General features: G+C 40.1%; 1 protein-coding gene across 33 annotated transcripts in view; it reads right to left on the bottom strand.

Moving 5' to 3' along the window:
- The window catches only part of LRRFIP1 (LRR binding FLII interacting protein 1), a 192,386-nt gene that overhangs the window by 68,398 nt on the left and 108,680 nt on the right, over positions 1 to 15,308 (bottom strand). For 22 of the 33 annotated variants that reach the window (XM_007668442.4, XM_039912620.1, XM_039912622.1 and 19 more), the window contains exons 2-4: positions 12,728 to 12,814; positions 4,894 to 4,911; positions 1,277 to 1,324 (exon numbers count right to left, since the gene is read on the bottom strand). In XM_007668442.4, coding sequence (XP_007666632.1) covers positions 1,277 to 1,324; positions 4,894 to 4,911; positions 12,728 to 12,814 — 153 coding nt within the window. The remainder of the gene's footprint in view (positions 1 to 1,276; positions 1,325 to 4,893; positions 4,912 to 12,727; positions 12,815 to 15,308) is intronic. The other 11 variants (XM_039912602.1, XM_039912604.1, XM_039912623.1 and 8 more) reach the window with 2 other exon arrangements.

The following is a 15,308-nucleotide window of genomic DNA, read 5'->3' as shown; positions in this document are numbered from 1 at the left end:
ATATTGCTTGCTCTATGACCATGAGAAGATACCACTTTTTGGTATTATGAAACCTGCAAGTCAGAGAGTGATGAATTTACATGGAGTTTTGACCTTGCTCTCTTTGACCAAGTGATAGAACCTACTGTGATTCCCATTTGAATTCTGGTAAAAGGCAAACATTCGAAAGATTATTTGTGAGGTAAAACGTTAATTAGTGAAATCCATCCAATATGCTACCTAGACTGGTTAAACTTGGGATTTCTGGATAACAAGGCCCAAATCCAGCCCTCACCAGAATGAGATCCCCAAACCATACTAAGCATATTTAAATTAAATGCTCTGCAGGAAGAATGGGAGATCAAGAGACAGAATTAATGCTATTTAAATATTTCAATGTTATTGGGAAATCACTTTTCAAACATGAAAAATTAACTCACTTCAGACCCATTACTCTAACACTTTTCCAGTGACACTTCTAGATTTCTTAAACTACATTTTATTGAGCCATTAAGTCAAATGTCAAGCTGAGAAATATTGTTTCAGAATAGGCATGGATGGATTTCTTTCCATTAGAAAACAGCTCAGATCAATAGCCAAGCAATATTTTCTGACCCTGACAGGATAGGCCTGCTTAAAACTCTCGAGCCCATTCAAGTACAATAAGGGATTTAAAAGAACGGCCAAGCATTTGTGCTGACGATTCTTCCATCTTTGCTACTGTTCTTTGTTCCCTACAGGAAAGGGTGACTCACTTTCTACATTGAGGTTAAATTTCATTGTTTTCAAACTAATCAGACATATAAATAAATCAATGGTATTTATTGAACGCTTACTATGTGCAAAACACTGTACTAAGCACCTGGGAGAGTAAAATACAACAGAATTAGCAGACACGTTTCCTGCCCATATTGATTGATTAGACTGTACGCCCGTCAAAGGGCAGGGACTGTCTATCTGTTACCGATTTGTACATTCCAAGCGCTTAGTACAGTGCTCTGCACACAGTAAGCGCTCAATACTATTGAATGAATAATACTATTGAATGAATTGGCAAATTATTCCATTACTTTAAGGTCACCAAAGTTGTATTTTTGCTTTAAAGGGATTCTGTGACTATCCATCCTATACAACAGTATTCTAAAGGACGAAAAACAAAAGAGCAAATCTTGCTTCTGATCTCTCAGGTGTCAGAGCAGAACAATCCTTTGAAAATGCTGTCAGTGTTTCATCGTTCAAATTAGATGCAGTAATTATACACTTCACAATTTTAATACATCTTTTGGTCAAGGCCTACCATCCATTGCTCGATGTCGCCCCACTTTGTATCCAGCCCATAATATTTCTATAGATAGAAGGAAAGACAATTAGGTAAGAGTCTTGCATAGTGGACTGTTTTGACATGCATTGCAAGTGTGCTACCAGCCACACAGTGAACCACATAAATTTGCCAAGGATTAAATCAGCATACCATGGTAAAGCAGAAAGCTGGACAACTGAGAGCCTTTTAATCTACCCTCTGCAGAGCTGAGCATGCCAGCAAAATAAACTACTTGAAGAAACAAAAGTCTGCTCAAAAACAACTATGGGCCAAGAGCTAGGCCTGTGTTTTGGAAGCACATAATGTTCTTTGGAAAGAACGGGAGGAATGGTTCAATCACCACCTGATTCCAGGATATCTTTGGTAGTTCTGACATTTTAAACCCTCAGGGAAAATGGCAATGTGGCATTCACAAACTGTATACTGAGGAAGGCACAAAAATACAAGCCTTGAATATTAGGAATTAACTCACTGATACTTCACCCTGCTTGAAACAAAGAGTATCGATAAATGAATAGTTGGAGAAAAGGGAGTTCAAATTGCTCTGGAGAACTGCTTCACAACTACGTGAAGGCCAAAGCTGGAAACATGGGTTCCTATGCCACCTCATTCTCTGAAATAAAGTCATCTATTGGCTATCTGACTACTCCCATTCCTCTCCTTATTTGCTCTGTAAAAATCAAAGAATCTATGGCAAAATTTGAGCGCCCCATCTGGTTTCGGGGATCTGATTAGAAAATTATTTGAACTGCTGCTATAAAAATCAAAACAATTTTAGGTATCTTTTTTTCAAACCTAATTTAGAGTGAATGATGTTTCACTCTAAAATGTTTTCATTTCTTTCCTTACAGGGCAAAGGTAATCACAGATTGTCACAAAGGAAAAAAACACTCTAGATTAATACTATTATTAATCATATTTATTGAGTGCTTACTGTGTGCAAAGCACTGTACTAAGCACTTGGGAGAGTATAATACATCAGACACGTTCCCTGCCCACTTTGAAGCTGAATGTTAAGGAGTTCTAAATACATTAGGTTTGCTCTCAAAGCTTTGCTACTGATAAACTCTGATCTATTTAAGTACACAAGCATTAAAACCCAATCTATTGTATTGACAAATCCTATATTTTGAGAGGCATCATCTTCAACAAACTAAAAAAATGCAGTGACTTGATCGTTTTCATTTCTGATTCAAGTTAAAGTAGATCTCATCATTACAGGTCTTATTGCTAATCAAAGTGTTGTAAAGTGAAAATTTTCAACATTTGCAAATCATTTACCAAGAGGCTTAGTAAATGACTAAAGACCACTGTGGGACATGGACTGTGTCCAACCTGACTACTCTGTATCTACCTTTCCACTTACAGCAGTGACTGGTACATAGTAAACGCTTAACAAATACCTTAAAAAAAAAGTCAGACTTCTGGCAGGATCAGTTCTGTTTTTCCCCCCATCAAGACTGCATGACAGTCAGTGTCTGTGAACATGGTCTTATTTTGAAAGCAATCTTCCCCATACTTCAAAGTGCATATTTAACAAGGACTCTGGGGTAGAAGCTTTGGTACACCTGAAGCAATGCAAAAGTGAAAGTGAACGTAGCATCCTGATGCCACTGAACGGATAGACTATTGAGCTAATTTGAGTATTGGTCTGACCCAGTAATGAACAAGTTGGACCATATGGTTAATATGTTTTTGTTAACTTATGTGCCAAACACTGTCCTAAGCAATGTTTTTACCCATATCAAAAATATTTATTTTAACAGAATCTTCTTTTTCTCTTCACTTTAGTATAAGCAGCTTTCATTTTGTTCCAGGCAGATACTTGACACAAGATAATTTAAGGGATTATCAACAGGTGAATAGACCAACACCTTTACAAGGGAAAAATCTGCCATAAATTTGTCAATTATTTTATACCTCCTTGAGGCATAAGTTATACAGCACAGTGAATTGTTCAGCAATTCCAAAACTCTCTCCTAACGATTCTTTCATTTGCCTTGAATACAAAAAAAGGCACTGATATATAATTCCCATCTTACAGACAGGGAAACCTAGGTCTAGGCAAATTAAAAGGACTTGCCCAGGGTCCCGAGTGGGTTGTGGCAGAGATGGGAATCAGAATCCAAGTTTCCTTACTCCCATCCTTCAACCATTTGCTCCTGTGATGGCCAGGCTTTTCCCCAGTAAACTCCTCTTCCTGGCTCTTCTCTTCTCAGGCACCAGGAACTGTCACCCAGAGACCAGGTTTCGTTTATTGTTGGACTAGTAAAGCCCTTGCTGACAGAATCACTTCTCAAATGAAACAGTTAGGTGGCTAGAATGCTTGGCCAGTCTAGAAATGCCTGTGTATAATCCAGATCCTTTTGCAAATGTTTCATGGATGAATTCCAAAGGTGGGATTATTTCTTTAGCTACACTTGCATGACAATATACAAAGCTATTGACCACAGACATCCACATTACTGCAATGGTTTACCATTTAAATTTAACTAGCAGCAGTACCACTGCAAGGTTTTAGTAAGTGCACACTACTGTGATTAGCTAGCAAGACATGCAAGGAGGACCAAGCTGCTATAAGAAAGCTGGAGTTTAACTCTCCCAAACATTTTGGATATGATGAAAAGAAATCTTTAACAGAAGCTATACTTTATGTACTTAGTCTTTAGATAGGATATGAGACACAAAATTTTCACTATTGGGTTTTAGGATAGAAACCTCAAAAGTTTCATATTTTAAAAAGAAGAGTTTTAAATAATATCAACATTAGGGCTTCTGGGCCCAAATGCAAAATTTACTTATTGTAAATCAGAAACCAAAGGTAAGAGAATATTCAAAAAACAATGAAGACAAGAATTTGAGTGGAAAGTGTTGAGGAAGCAGGGTGTGTTTCTTTTTTAAAAATGGGTGCTTATAAAAATATTGAAGTCAAGGGAGCTGACCATAAAGGGACAAAACCAAATATTGCTCGGTACTTATCTCTCGGGGTAAAAATATACTTAGATGCTTATTCTATTAGTGTCCTTAATTTTGAAAATTCATCTGACTTTTTTTCCCCCAAATGCAATCGCGTAAATGTCGACTAGAATTTTCATATTCAGTCCAAATAATATTTATGCCATGAAATTCTAGAGAGAAAAAAGAAAAATCTCGCTAAATGGCTCCTGGCATCCACTTTGCCCATCTTGATGCTTAACGAGTAAAGCACAGCAAAAACTGAACAGAAAAAAACCCAACAAATTTATTTTGTGACTAAACCCAAATGAATTCTGGCCTACCAACTTATATAAGCTTTCTAGAAGGATCTAGTAAACACAAGATGTAAATTAGAAAAATAATTAGATAATGTTTAGCAAGTCTGTGTATCTTCTTTCGGTGTAGCCTATTTTGGATTCCTCAACAGCTGAGAGCTTACAGCAAGATCAAAGGAGAAACTGGGAGAACAAAACGCTAACATGCTCCAACAGGGTTAAACACAAAGCAATAAAAACTGCTGTGTAGCTTGAGTTAAAAGAGAGATTTCTGAAATGTGATCAGGCCCTTGGTGAGAAATAAGAATGCATGCAAATCAACAATGACAGGGCTCAGCCTACCTTTTGAACCTGATAGATCTACAGGAAAGGGCGAAAGGGAGGAAAAAAGCATAAAAGCACATATCAGCAAATAGAAATCACAGAAACATCAGAAATTATGGTTCCTTTAAGAAATGTGAACTCTAAAGCTGTTCTTGAAAAATAAGTAAAACTGAAAAACTGATAAAACTTCCTTTTTTCTTTTGTTAAATAGCTATTGGTTCCACTTGTCTGATATTCCATTTAAGATAGGACCATTATATTAAAAAATACAGACATTCCAATAAGAGGATATTACAGTACTAACACATTACCAGCTAATATAGGCCAAGAAAGGGGTGTTCACTCAAAAACACTGCAATTTATTAATACTAAAAAAAATGCATTCATAAAAACAGAACCAAGGTAACATCAACAATTTCTGGTTACTTTGCTAACTAATCACGAAGAGGGAAGTCTTAGTACAGTCTATTACCCAAGGTACTGCCTCAAATACTTGAGTTATTTTTATGCACACAATGAAAAAGTATGATCTTATTAAGATTGCTTTAGAGGAATACCAAACTTACTCCAGTTAGAAGGATAGCCAACACAAGTGCTTTCCAGGAAGTACAAAATAATTTTCTACATTTACTTCAATATTTGCTCAAAAATCTGTTAACTTTTCCACAGCTCTGAAGTTTGAGACCCACACAGTGAAATTGTTCTCTGGGGCTTCCAAATCTTAAATTCAAATTCCTTTGGATAGCATGGAGAATTTCTTTGCAAGCCACTCTTGCTCAGAATTTCCTTCTAAAGAAATCAACAACTTTCCTAATCATCACAAAAAATGAATTATTCCTCAAATTCTAATAAAGCTCTGAGAAAGAGCAACTGAACTTTTAACAAGTGGATGGAAGCCACATCTCTTGCATGTATGGGGAGTGGATTCTGTCTGAGATGCTGTCACCTTCTCTGATGCCTGACCCATCTTTTCTAGCTCCTGCCAGATCCACCCAGAAAGGAAGTCGGCTTTCAGAACTGTTGAAATGCTGGGGGGGGGGGGGGGGGGGGGCCGCTGTGACTGTCTATAAACAAGATTATTGCCTGGAAACACTAGAAGCAGGACTTGCTTCTAAGAGGGCACGATGAGAGATTCTGTTCTTTGACCACAGACCAAAGCTGGTTTCCCGGTGAAGCCTCCAATTGGTACAGTGACTCACTCGACAACGGCAAAGAAACGGATGTGGGCAGAGCAGGGTCTCCCCCTTTAGACTGTAAGCCTATTATGGGCAGGGTGTGTTTCTGCTAATTCTTTTGCATTGTATTCTCCCATGCGCTTAGTACAGTGCTCTGCAAATAAGTGCTCAAGAAATACCACTGATGGATTGCTGCTGCTGAGAGGGCTCTGGGAGTAACTCTTCTGGGAGCTGCCAGTACTGTTAGATGTTATTTCTTGAGCGTTTACTGAGTGCAGAGCACTCTGCTATGTGCTGGGGAGACTACGATACAACAGAATCGGAAGACCTGTGCCTTACCCACAAGGAGCTTAGAGTCCATAGCCACAAACTGCACCTATATGCTATCCAACAATTTCACAAAATAGGATGTTAGCTTCAAGGAGACCGGGTGAGAGAGTGTGGATGACTCAGTGCAAACCATCACCACTAATGAGAAGCAGAGTGGCCTAGTGGATAGAATACGGGCCTGGAAGCCAGGAAGACCTGGGTTCTAATCCCAGTTCCCCCACTTATCTGCTGTATGTCCCTGGGCAAGTCACTTCACTTCCCTGAGCCTCAGTTACCTCATCTGCAAAATGAAGATTAATATAATAATAACGTTGGTATTTGTTAAAGCGCTTACTATGTGCTGAGCACTGTTCTAAGCGCTGGGGTAGATTCAGGGTAACCACGTTGTCCAACCTGATTAGCCTGATAACCCCAGCGCTTAGAACAGTGCCTGCCACATAGTAAGCACTTACCAAATACCGTTGGGGAAAAAAAAAAAAGAAAAACAACCCAAATGCAAGTTCTACTAATCAGTCAGTCAGTGGTACCTTCTTCAGATTGTCTGTATGCATATATAGGTGTGTGGGTGTGTAAATATACACATACTGTCTCTGGAGAGGCAAGGAAACTGAAGACTCGCAGCTCCAAATGCCATATTTAGCTATTTATTTCCTTTGGATTGCTGAAGCTGTAATTCATTTTTATGAACAGGTTGGCATTTTATGAATCTGCCTTCTCCTATTGGAACTGTGGGCTTTGCATGGGGCAGGTACCATGTTCAATTTCTTTATCTTCAGATATGCACCAGGGGCCACCATAGTGAAACACACTTAATAAGTAACTTAACTGCACCTACCTGAACAAAGGCTAGTCCTAACTGCTGGTCCTGACTGGCCTGAACTGATCTACAGTTCCAGAGTCTGTGGGGCTTACTCAGGCAGGCAAAAAAAACAATCCAAAAAACCACAACCATTCAAATTTTACCCCAGGTTTGAGTATGTGGAGTAGGAGCTACAAGCCTCAGCTGCTCACTGGAACATCCAAAATACCCAAATATACTGTGCGGGCATGGCAATGGTACTTGGAAGTGAACTCTAGCAGCCTGATTCCTCAGTTGTAGACTGAGATCAGAATGGGCCTATATCTGGATTGGTAGCCTTCGTGAGGACTTTGCGCTCCCCTAGAGAACAAGGGTGAGACAAATTTGGAGAAAATTGTTAAGTCCCACCTAAGTGTCAAAATCACTGACACTACTAATTAGCCTCCTTGGAAAAACTCGAGCCAAAAAATGTGAGTGGAGAATGACTTCCCAAATCATCACTCCAGATAGAGAAGCAGCTTGGTTTAGTGCAATAAGCACAGGCTTGGGAGTCAAAGGACATGGGTTCTAATCCCGGATCCGCCACTTGTCTGCTGTGACCTTAGGCAAGTCACTTAACTTCTCTGTGCCTCAGTTCCCTCATCTGTAAAATGAGAATTGAGTGTGAGCCTCATGTGGGGCAGGGATTGTGTCCAACCTGATTAACCTGTATCTATCCCAGTGCTTAGAATAGTGCTCGGCACATAGTAAGCACTTGAGTACCATAATTTATTATTATTATTTTTATTATTATCCACTAGGCCAAGCTGTATTCTTGCCAGTAGCTGTTGCTCCCCTAAACAATCCTTTTTTTTTCCCTTTACAGTTTAACAGACCATCATCTTCTAAGTGGGGTTTGCTAGAAATGGGTCATCATAGGATTTCCAACCCCATCTTCCCTTTAAACTGCTGCCTTCCCACCCACTACTAATCTATCAAGTCAAATCTGAAGTAACAGGCCACATGACCTGCCAAATCTAAATCCAAACAAGAAAAACAAGGTCTCTAGCTAAAAATGATTAAACCAATCAAATGCCTGTGGGCACTGCTCTTTCATTCATTTAGTCCTTTATTTTCTCTTTCAAAATTAGGGAAGGTTTAGCTGGAAAAGGAAGAGAGTGTTTTACAGCATTTGGTAGCATTCTTTTTCAGCCTCAGTGTAAGGAGATGAGAAGATATTACTAATAAAATCCAGTCTTCAAAAGCGTGTCTATGTCATATTAATCTTGCAATTTCAATGCTCTGTTGTGACATGAAAAGTGGTTTAGACAAGAACATTGTTCCCAAATATAAATTTTGCTTCTGCTACATAAACTGTTCAGAGAATTAAAGTCTGGGGCAAGACTAGCATTTTTTTTTTTCATGTTCAGCTTTCTTGGATCCACAGCACACTTGAGCTACCATCCCATCTTCCTGCTCCTTTTCCTGTCCAAACTAGAGTGGACTGTATATCAGCTGCCTTCACCTTGCCTATTCTTGACCCACCCTAATTAGCTTTTCACCCCCTTCACTACACTGAGACCATGTTTCCCCAAGGTCATCAAGATACCCTCGTAGCCAAGTACAACAAGTTCTACTCAGTCCAAATCCTCCTGGCACCTTTTAACAATGTTTATCATTCCTTATTCCCAGAAATGCTAGCCCATCTGTTCTCTTCCTACCTCTCTGCTCATTCCTTGTCAGTCATAGGTGCTGGCTCTTCTTTCACCTCTTATCCCTTAACCATGTTTGTCCCAAAAGGTTCTCTCTTGGTCCTTTACTTTTCTTCACTTATTCACTCTTGCTCATCTTGCCCTAGCTCATCTCTTCGAATGGCTTTGGCTTCTGCTTGCACTTATGCATTCATATTTGATAAACCACTCAATTTTATTTATTCTATTCCACTACTTATTTATTCTAATTCTATGTCTGCTTCACCTGTTAGTGTGTAAGTTTCTCATGGGCAGGGACCGTGGCCTGGGCTTCTGTTTTGTGTCCCAAGCACTTAGCACATTACAGTGCACTTGATAGGTGTTCAGTAAATATCACCATTACTATTTCTCTACATGTGTCCCAAATCTTTCTTGTCTCATCTCTTTCCTATTGCAAAATCTCCATTTTCCCCTTATTCCTCATAGCATCTCCACATGGATATCTGCACCTTAAACTTAACAGGTCCAAAACTAAACACTTTGAGAAACAGTGTGGCCTAATGCATAGAGCACAGGCCTGGGAGTCAGAAGGACTTGGGTTCTAATCCCAGCTCTGCCATTTGCCTGATGTGTGACCTTGGGCAAATCACTTCTCTGTGCCTCAGTTATTTCACCTGTAAAATGGGAATTAAAGACTGTGAGTTCCATGTGGGACAGGGACTGTGTCCAACCTGATTAACTTGTATCTTTACCCCAGTGCTTAGTATAGTGTCTGGTACAGAGTAAGCGCTTAAGTACCATAAACACTTAATTTTCCATTCTAAACTTACTCCTTTTCCTAACTTCCCCCATCTGTTTTAACAACACCCTTCTCATTTTACACTCACTTTCTTGGGGAAGCTCATTCACTTCGGTCTTTAGCTACTCCCTAAATGACCTATTTAGCCCAGGGCCCTCACCAATTATGTCAATCTCACATTTGCTCTTGCCTCCCAGGCATCTCTTTTTAGATATGTCTTCAAACTCCACATGTCTAAAACGAACGTCATCTTCCCTCTGAAAATATTCCTGTTAAATCAATCTTCCATCTCTGCCAAAGACATCACTGTCCTCTATGCCCAGAAGCCTACAAACTAGGGGAAGTCATTCTTGACTCCTCCTGATCTTTTAGCTCTCAGATTTAATCAACTGCTAAATTGTGCCAATTCTTCCTTCATGGTATTTCCCAGGTCCACTACATCAACTTCACACTGGTGGCCTTGCCTCCAACTTCTCTTGCTTCAGCCTATACTAGACTATCTTGCCCCGACCTTCTCAATCATTCACTCTAGACTGTAAGCTCATTGATGGGCAGGACACTGTCTATTTTTATATTGTACTCTTCCAATCGGTTAGTACAATGTTCTGCACACAGTAAGCACTCAATAAATATGACTGAATTGAATAAATGGTATCTTATTCCTTACTGTGTGTAGAGCACTCTAAGCACTTGGGAAAGTACAATTCAGTTGGTAGACACAATTTCTGTCCACAAGGACCTTACAATCTAGTAGAAAAGGTATCCCTAAACCTCCCATTTCCTTCTACCTCAGGCAGAAACTTCGAAACACTAGCTTCGGGCCTAGTGGCAAGGGTTTGGGAGTCCAAGGTTGTGGGTTCTAATCCTGGCTCCGTCACCTGTCTGCTGTGCGACCTTGGGCAAGTCACTTTACTTCTCTGTGCCTCAGTTACCACATCTGTAAAATGGGGGTTAAGAATGTGAGCCCCATTTGGGATAACCTGATTACCTTGTACCTATCCCAGCGCTTAGCACAGTACTTGACACATAGTAAGCGCTTAATAAATACCATTAAAAAAAATAAAATGCTGAGCCTCACTGGATCTCATGCCAATGGACACAGACTCATGGCCATTCAGCTGCATGGAACAACCCCTCCTCATCACGGCCTTCTTTTAGAACAAAACACTGCAGCCGCTCTGGACCAAGCAATGGAAACTGCAGACCTGGAACTCATCATGACCTCCTCTACCTCATCCTCTGCTCCCAACATCCCTCCTTCCTTTCTCACCACCTCCCAGACCCGACCATTCCCATATCACACCCTGTTACCTTCAACCTTGACTTCTTCCTAGTCCACTTCCCAGCTTCTCCGTATAGTCACTATGACCTGGTTCACTCGAAACAATACACTGACTGATAGGAAATACTACTATCCTCCCTGTTCCTGAGGCCTGCAAAACAGGAAATGTGTCTGCTTACTGTGTCTTCCCAAGCGCTTAGTAAGATGCACTGCACACAGTAAGTGCTCATTAAATACGAATGAATGACTGAATGATTCCTCATTATTATTTGATTTCTCACTACCTTACAATCCTCATGTTCAATATCGCTAAATCTTACTAATAATGATATTATTAATAATAATAATAATAATAATAATGATGTTGGTTTTTGTTAAGCACTTACTATGTGCAGAGCACTGTTCTAAGCGCTGGGGTAAATACAGGGTAATCAGATTGTCCCACTTAAGGCTCACAGTCTTAATCCCCATTTTACAGATGAGGTAACTGAGGCACAGAGAATTTAAGTGACTTGCCCAAAGTCACACAGCTGACAAGTGGCAGAGCCAGGATTAGAACCCATGTTCTCTGACTCCCAAGCCCGTGCTCTTTCCACTGAGCCACACTGCTTCAGGTTCTTTCTACTAATTCTTTCGCCACAATTTTTCTCTGTTCCGCTCCTTCCTTCCCACATCAATGCCCATCATCCTGGCTCAAGCTTTCATCTCTTGAACAGATTAATCCTATTTATTGAGCACTTACTGTGTGTAAGTCACTGTATTACGCACTTGGGAGAGTACAATACAGCAACAAACAGAAACATTCCCTGCCCATAATAAGCTCAGAATCTACAGGACAGTGTACTTCCTCATAAATGGAAGTGAAATCAAAGTTAGTTACCCAGAAGTACTGACTTAGCTTGGAAAATATTTTTAGTTTCCAAGAGTTGGCAGTTTATAGTACTAATCAGTTGTTCCTAGAGGAGGAATAACAGGCATCATTTTCATCCCTATTAACTGCTGGAGCATGTGAACACTTGCTATCTAGCAGTCATTGCCTTCCTATTTGTTTACTACAGACCCTTCTAATGCCATTTGGAAAATCCAATCATCAGGCACTAAGGCCCAAACAGGGCATTTGCACAGCATAAATTCACTGCCAACTATGCAAGACCTTTGGCTCTCCTCGAGGGTACAAAAATACACAGCAACCTGAGCATTAACAGGTCATTTTCACACATTAGCATCCATTTTTACAGAGTTGTTTCTTCAGTATCTGTTCAATCTCTGACATGGGCATGGCTCTGGTCACAGAGGCCTCAAGTGTCACCATTAGCCAGTGTAAATTAACAGGGTTGTTAAAGTGGCCAGCATCTCTGGGCAACAAGCTCTTGCCAACTCTACATGCTGACTGGTCCAAGTAAGCTTTATTTGGAACTGATCACTAATGGGGCCTTCAAGTTGCATATTAGAGCACACGGATTCATTCTGTGCTTGGGATTTTCAAATATAATAAGGCTTAGCCTGTCTTTAGAAGCACTGAATGATTTGTAGATCTGGAAAATGGGTTACTGAATGTTTGGATCTCATCTGGAAATTCAGTTGAGCAACCAGACAGGGGAATTCAGAGGCCAGTTGGTTGGGAAATCAAAAATAATTTAGCCACAAGCATCCTAATATTAAAAAGAAAAAATAAACATTAAGCATTAATATTAAGAAACACCATATGTAAATTAGTAAACAGTGAACATCAACATTAAAAAGCGTTCAACATTTTTAAAAAAACAAAACAAAACAAACCACAAAAAACTTTGTTACCTCCTTCTGCTGCCTTTCCAGTTCCTTCATCCGAATTTCCCGAGCCTCAGCTCGAGCAGCTCGCTTTGCTGCAAGCCTGGCTTCTGCCTGAAAATACAATAAAAATACAATTATCTTAATAAGCAATTGCTTTGAAGTGTGTGGCTATTTATTCATTCATTCAAATTTATTGAGCGCTTACTGTGTGCAGAGCACTGTACTAAGTGCTTGGAGTGTACAATTTGGCAACAGATAGAGACAATCCCTGCCCAACAACGGGCTCACAGTCTAAAATGGGGAGACAGAAAACAAAACAAAACAAGTAGGCAATTCCTGCATCAAATCCTAAAATCAGCTTCCTTTTAAGACTGCACACAATCATTTCCTAAAAATATTAGGTACCATTCAAATCTCCTGCTTTGAGTACGCCAGACTGTCTTGTACAGTCCAGAAAAATCTATAGAGGACCGATTTCAATCCCTGTATTAGGTCTGTCAGCAAATCCTTTTCACGGTTCTTCCACATTCTGGAATCTATTTCTTCTTCTCTATCCAAATGGCTATTACATTGGTTCAAGCACTTGTCATACCCTATACTGACTTGGCCTCCATCGGTCTCCCTGCTGATCCAGTTCACCCTTCACTCTGCTGCCGGGATCATCTTTCTATATCATTCGCACATGTCTTCCAACTTCTCAAAAGCCTCCAATCCTAGTCCATATCTCCCCGCATCAAGCAGAAGCCCCTGCCCATTGGTTTTAAGGCACTCAATCAGCTCTGCACCTCCTCCTGCTTATCCTGTGAAGTGTTCAACACCAACTTTATGCAGAGCTTGGGAGAGTACAGTACAGGCAGAAATCTGAATTGTACTTTCCAAGAGCTTAGAAAGTGCTCTGCACACAGCACTCAATAAATACGACACTAAATGAAAGTACTATCTTTTCCCATACATCGTTTCTCTTAAGCTAACCTGCTCACTGTACTCTGCTTTTGTCTCTCTCCCTCTAGACTGTAAACTCATTGTAGGTAGGGAATGTGTCTCTTATACTGTTATAATGTACTCTCCCAAGCACTTAGTACAGTGCTCTGTACACAGTAAGCGTTCAATAAATATGATTGACTGACAGCTGACAACAGGCTCAGATCCTCTCCCTCACTCTGTAATTCCCATTTTCTAAATTCTTCTGAGGTCACATCTCCTCCAGGAGATCTTTTCCAATTACTTTCTTTTCTTCCCACTTTCTATCTCCCAACTGTCATTTCAGCACTTCTATGCCACTCACGTTGAGTGCTAATGCCATTCCCAACCATTTTACCTATCTTAATCCTCTATTACTTCTGCCTCTCTGTAATTTATTTTAGCATCTATCTCTTCAGCTAGATTATACGCAACTTGTGAGCAGGGCCCAAGGATTTCTACCTCTACTACACTCTCCCAAGCTCTGCACAGAGTTGATGTTCTAATGTGCTACTCCATCTATGCAGAACCAAAGATGCTCTTAGCAACACGGAGTCCATTGGTACCTTCAGAAGTACCTAAGCAATATACTGTCTAAATGTGGAAAACTATGCACAGATAGTCAAAAAAGTGAAAAACCAAATAAAGGCAAAAATGTTTGTTGTTTTTTTTCTGGAGGGTGGCGGGGGGGGGAGAGACAAAAGATGGAAACAGTGAGGCCGTGAAAAGGAGTAGGGGAGCCTATTGAAAAGAGTGTGGGTTTAGGAGTCAAAGTCAGTCAGTCAATTGTATTTATTGAGCGCTTACTGTGTGCAGAGCACTTTATCAAGCAATTGGCAGAGTACAATATAACAGACACAATCCCTGTCTATAATGATGCGCTCTATTCCTCGTTCTGTCACTTGCCTGTTGGGTATCTTGGGCAAGTCACTTAACTTCTCTGAGCCTCAGTTTTCTCATCTGCAAACACGGGATCAATACCTCTTCTCCTTACTCTTTAGATCATCAGTCCCATGAGGGACAGTGACTGCCTCCCAACTAATAAACTTGTATCTATTCCAGTGCTTAGAACAATATGTGACACAGAAAGCACTTAAATACCATAATAATAGTATTACCTTTCACACCAATGGTCTATAGAGCAAACAGTGTCCAACCTTTTCTATGGCTATAAAACTCTACATATTTAGCTTTTTAAGCACTTTCATCAACCTAACCTACAAGACACACACACACACACAGGAATTACTAGAACTCATTTCATAGGCAATGGAGTAATGATCACCACAACCAGTTTTATTGGGCAGGATACCAGAGGAGGATCAATGAGAGTAGGATTCAAGGAACTGATGCTGCATGGTTAATTGAAATGATGCACATCCCGGCAGGGAGAGCAAAGCAAATGTTTTAAAGAGGGCGGAAAATTTTCAAGCAACGTGGCATAGATTTGGAACACAACAGACATGCTAGCCTGGTCTATAACAATCACAAGTGAAGAACTAACTGAAATTAATCCATTTATTGCCTACTCTTTGCAGATTATTGTATGACGTACTTAGGAGAAATGCACTAAAGTGACTTGTTGACAGGAGGAAGAAGGACAGGGCTGCATACATGAATAAATGCTTAAGTATTCAGGTGTGTA

The sequence above is a fragment of the Ornithorhynchus anatinus genome, chromosome 7, assembly GCF_004115215.2.
Source record: "Ornithorhynchus anatinus isolate Pmale09 chromosome 7, mOrnAna1.pri.v4, whole genome shotgun sequence".
NCBI lineage: Eukaryota > Metazoa > Chordata > Mammalia > Monotremata > Ornithorhynchidae > Ornithorhynchus > Ornithorhynchus anatinus.
This window is presented reverse-complemented; position numbering and strand designations above follow the sequence as displayed.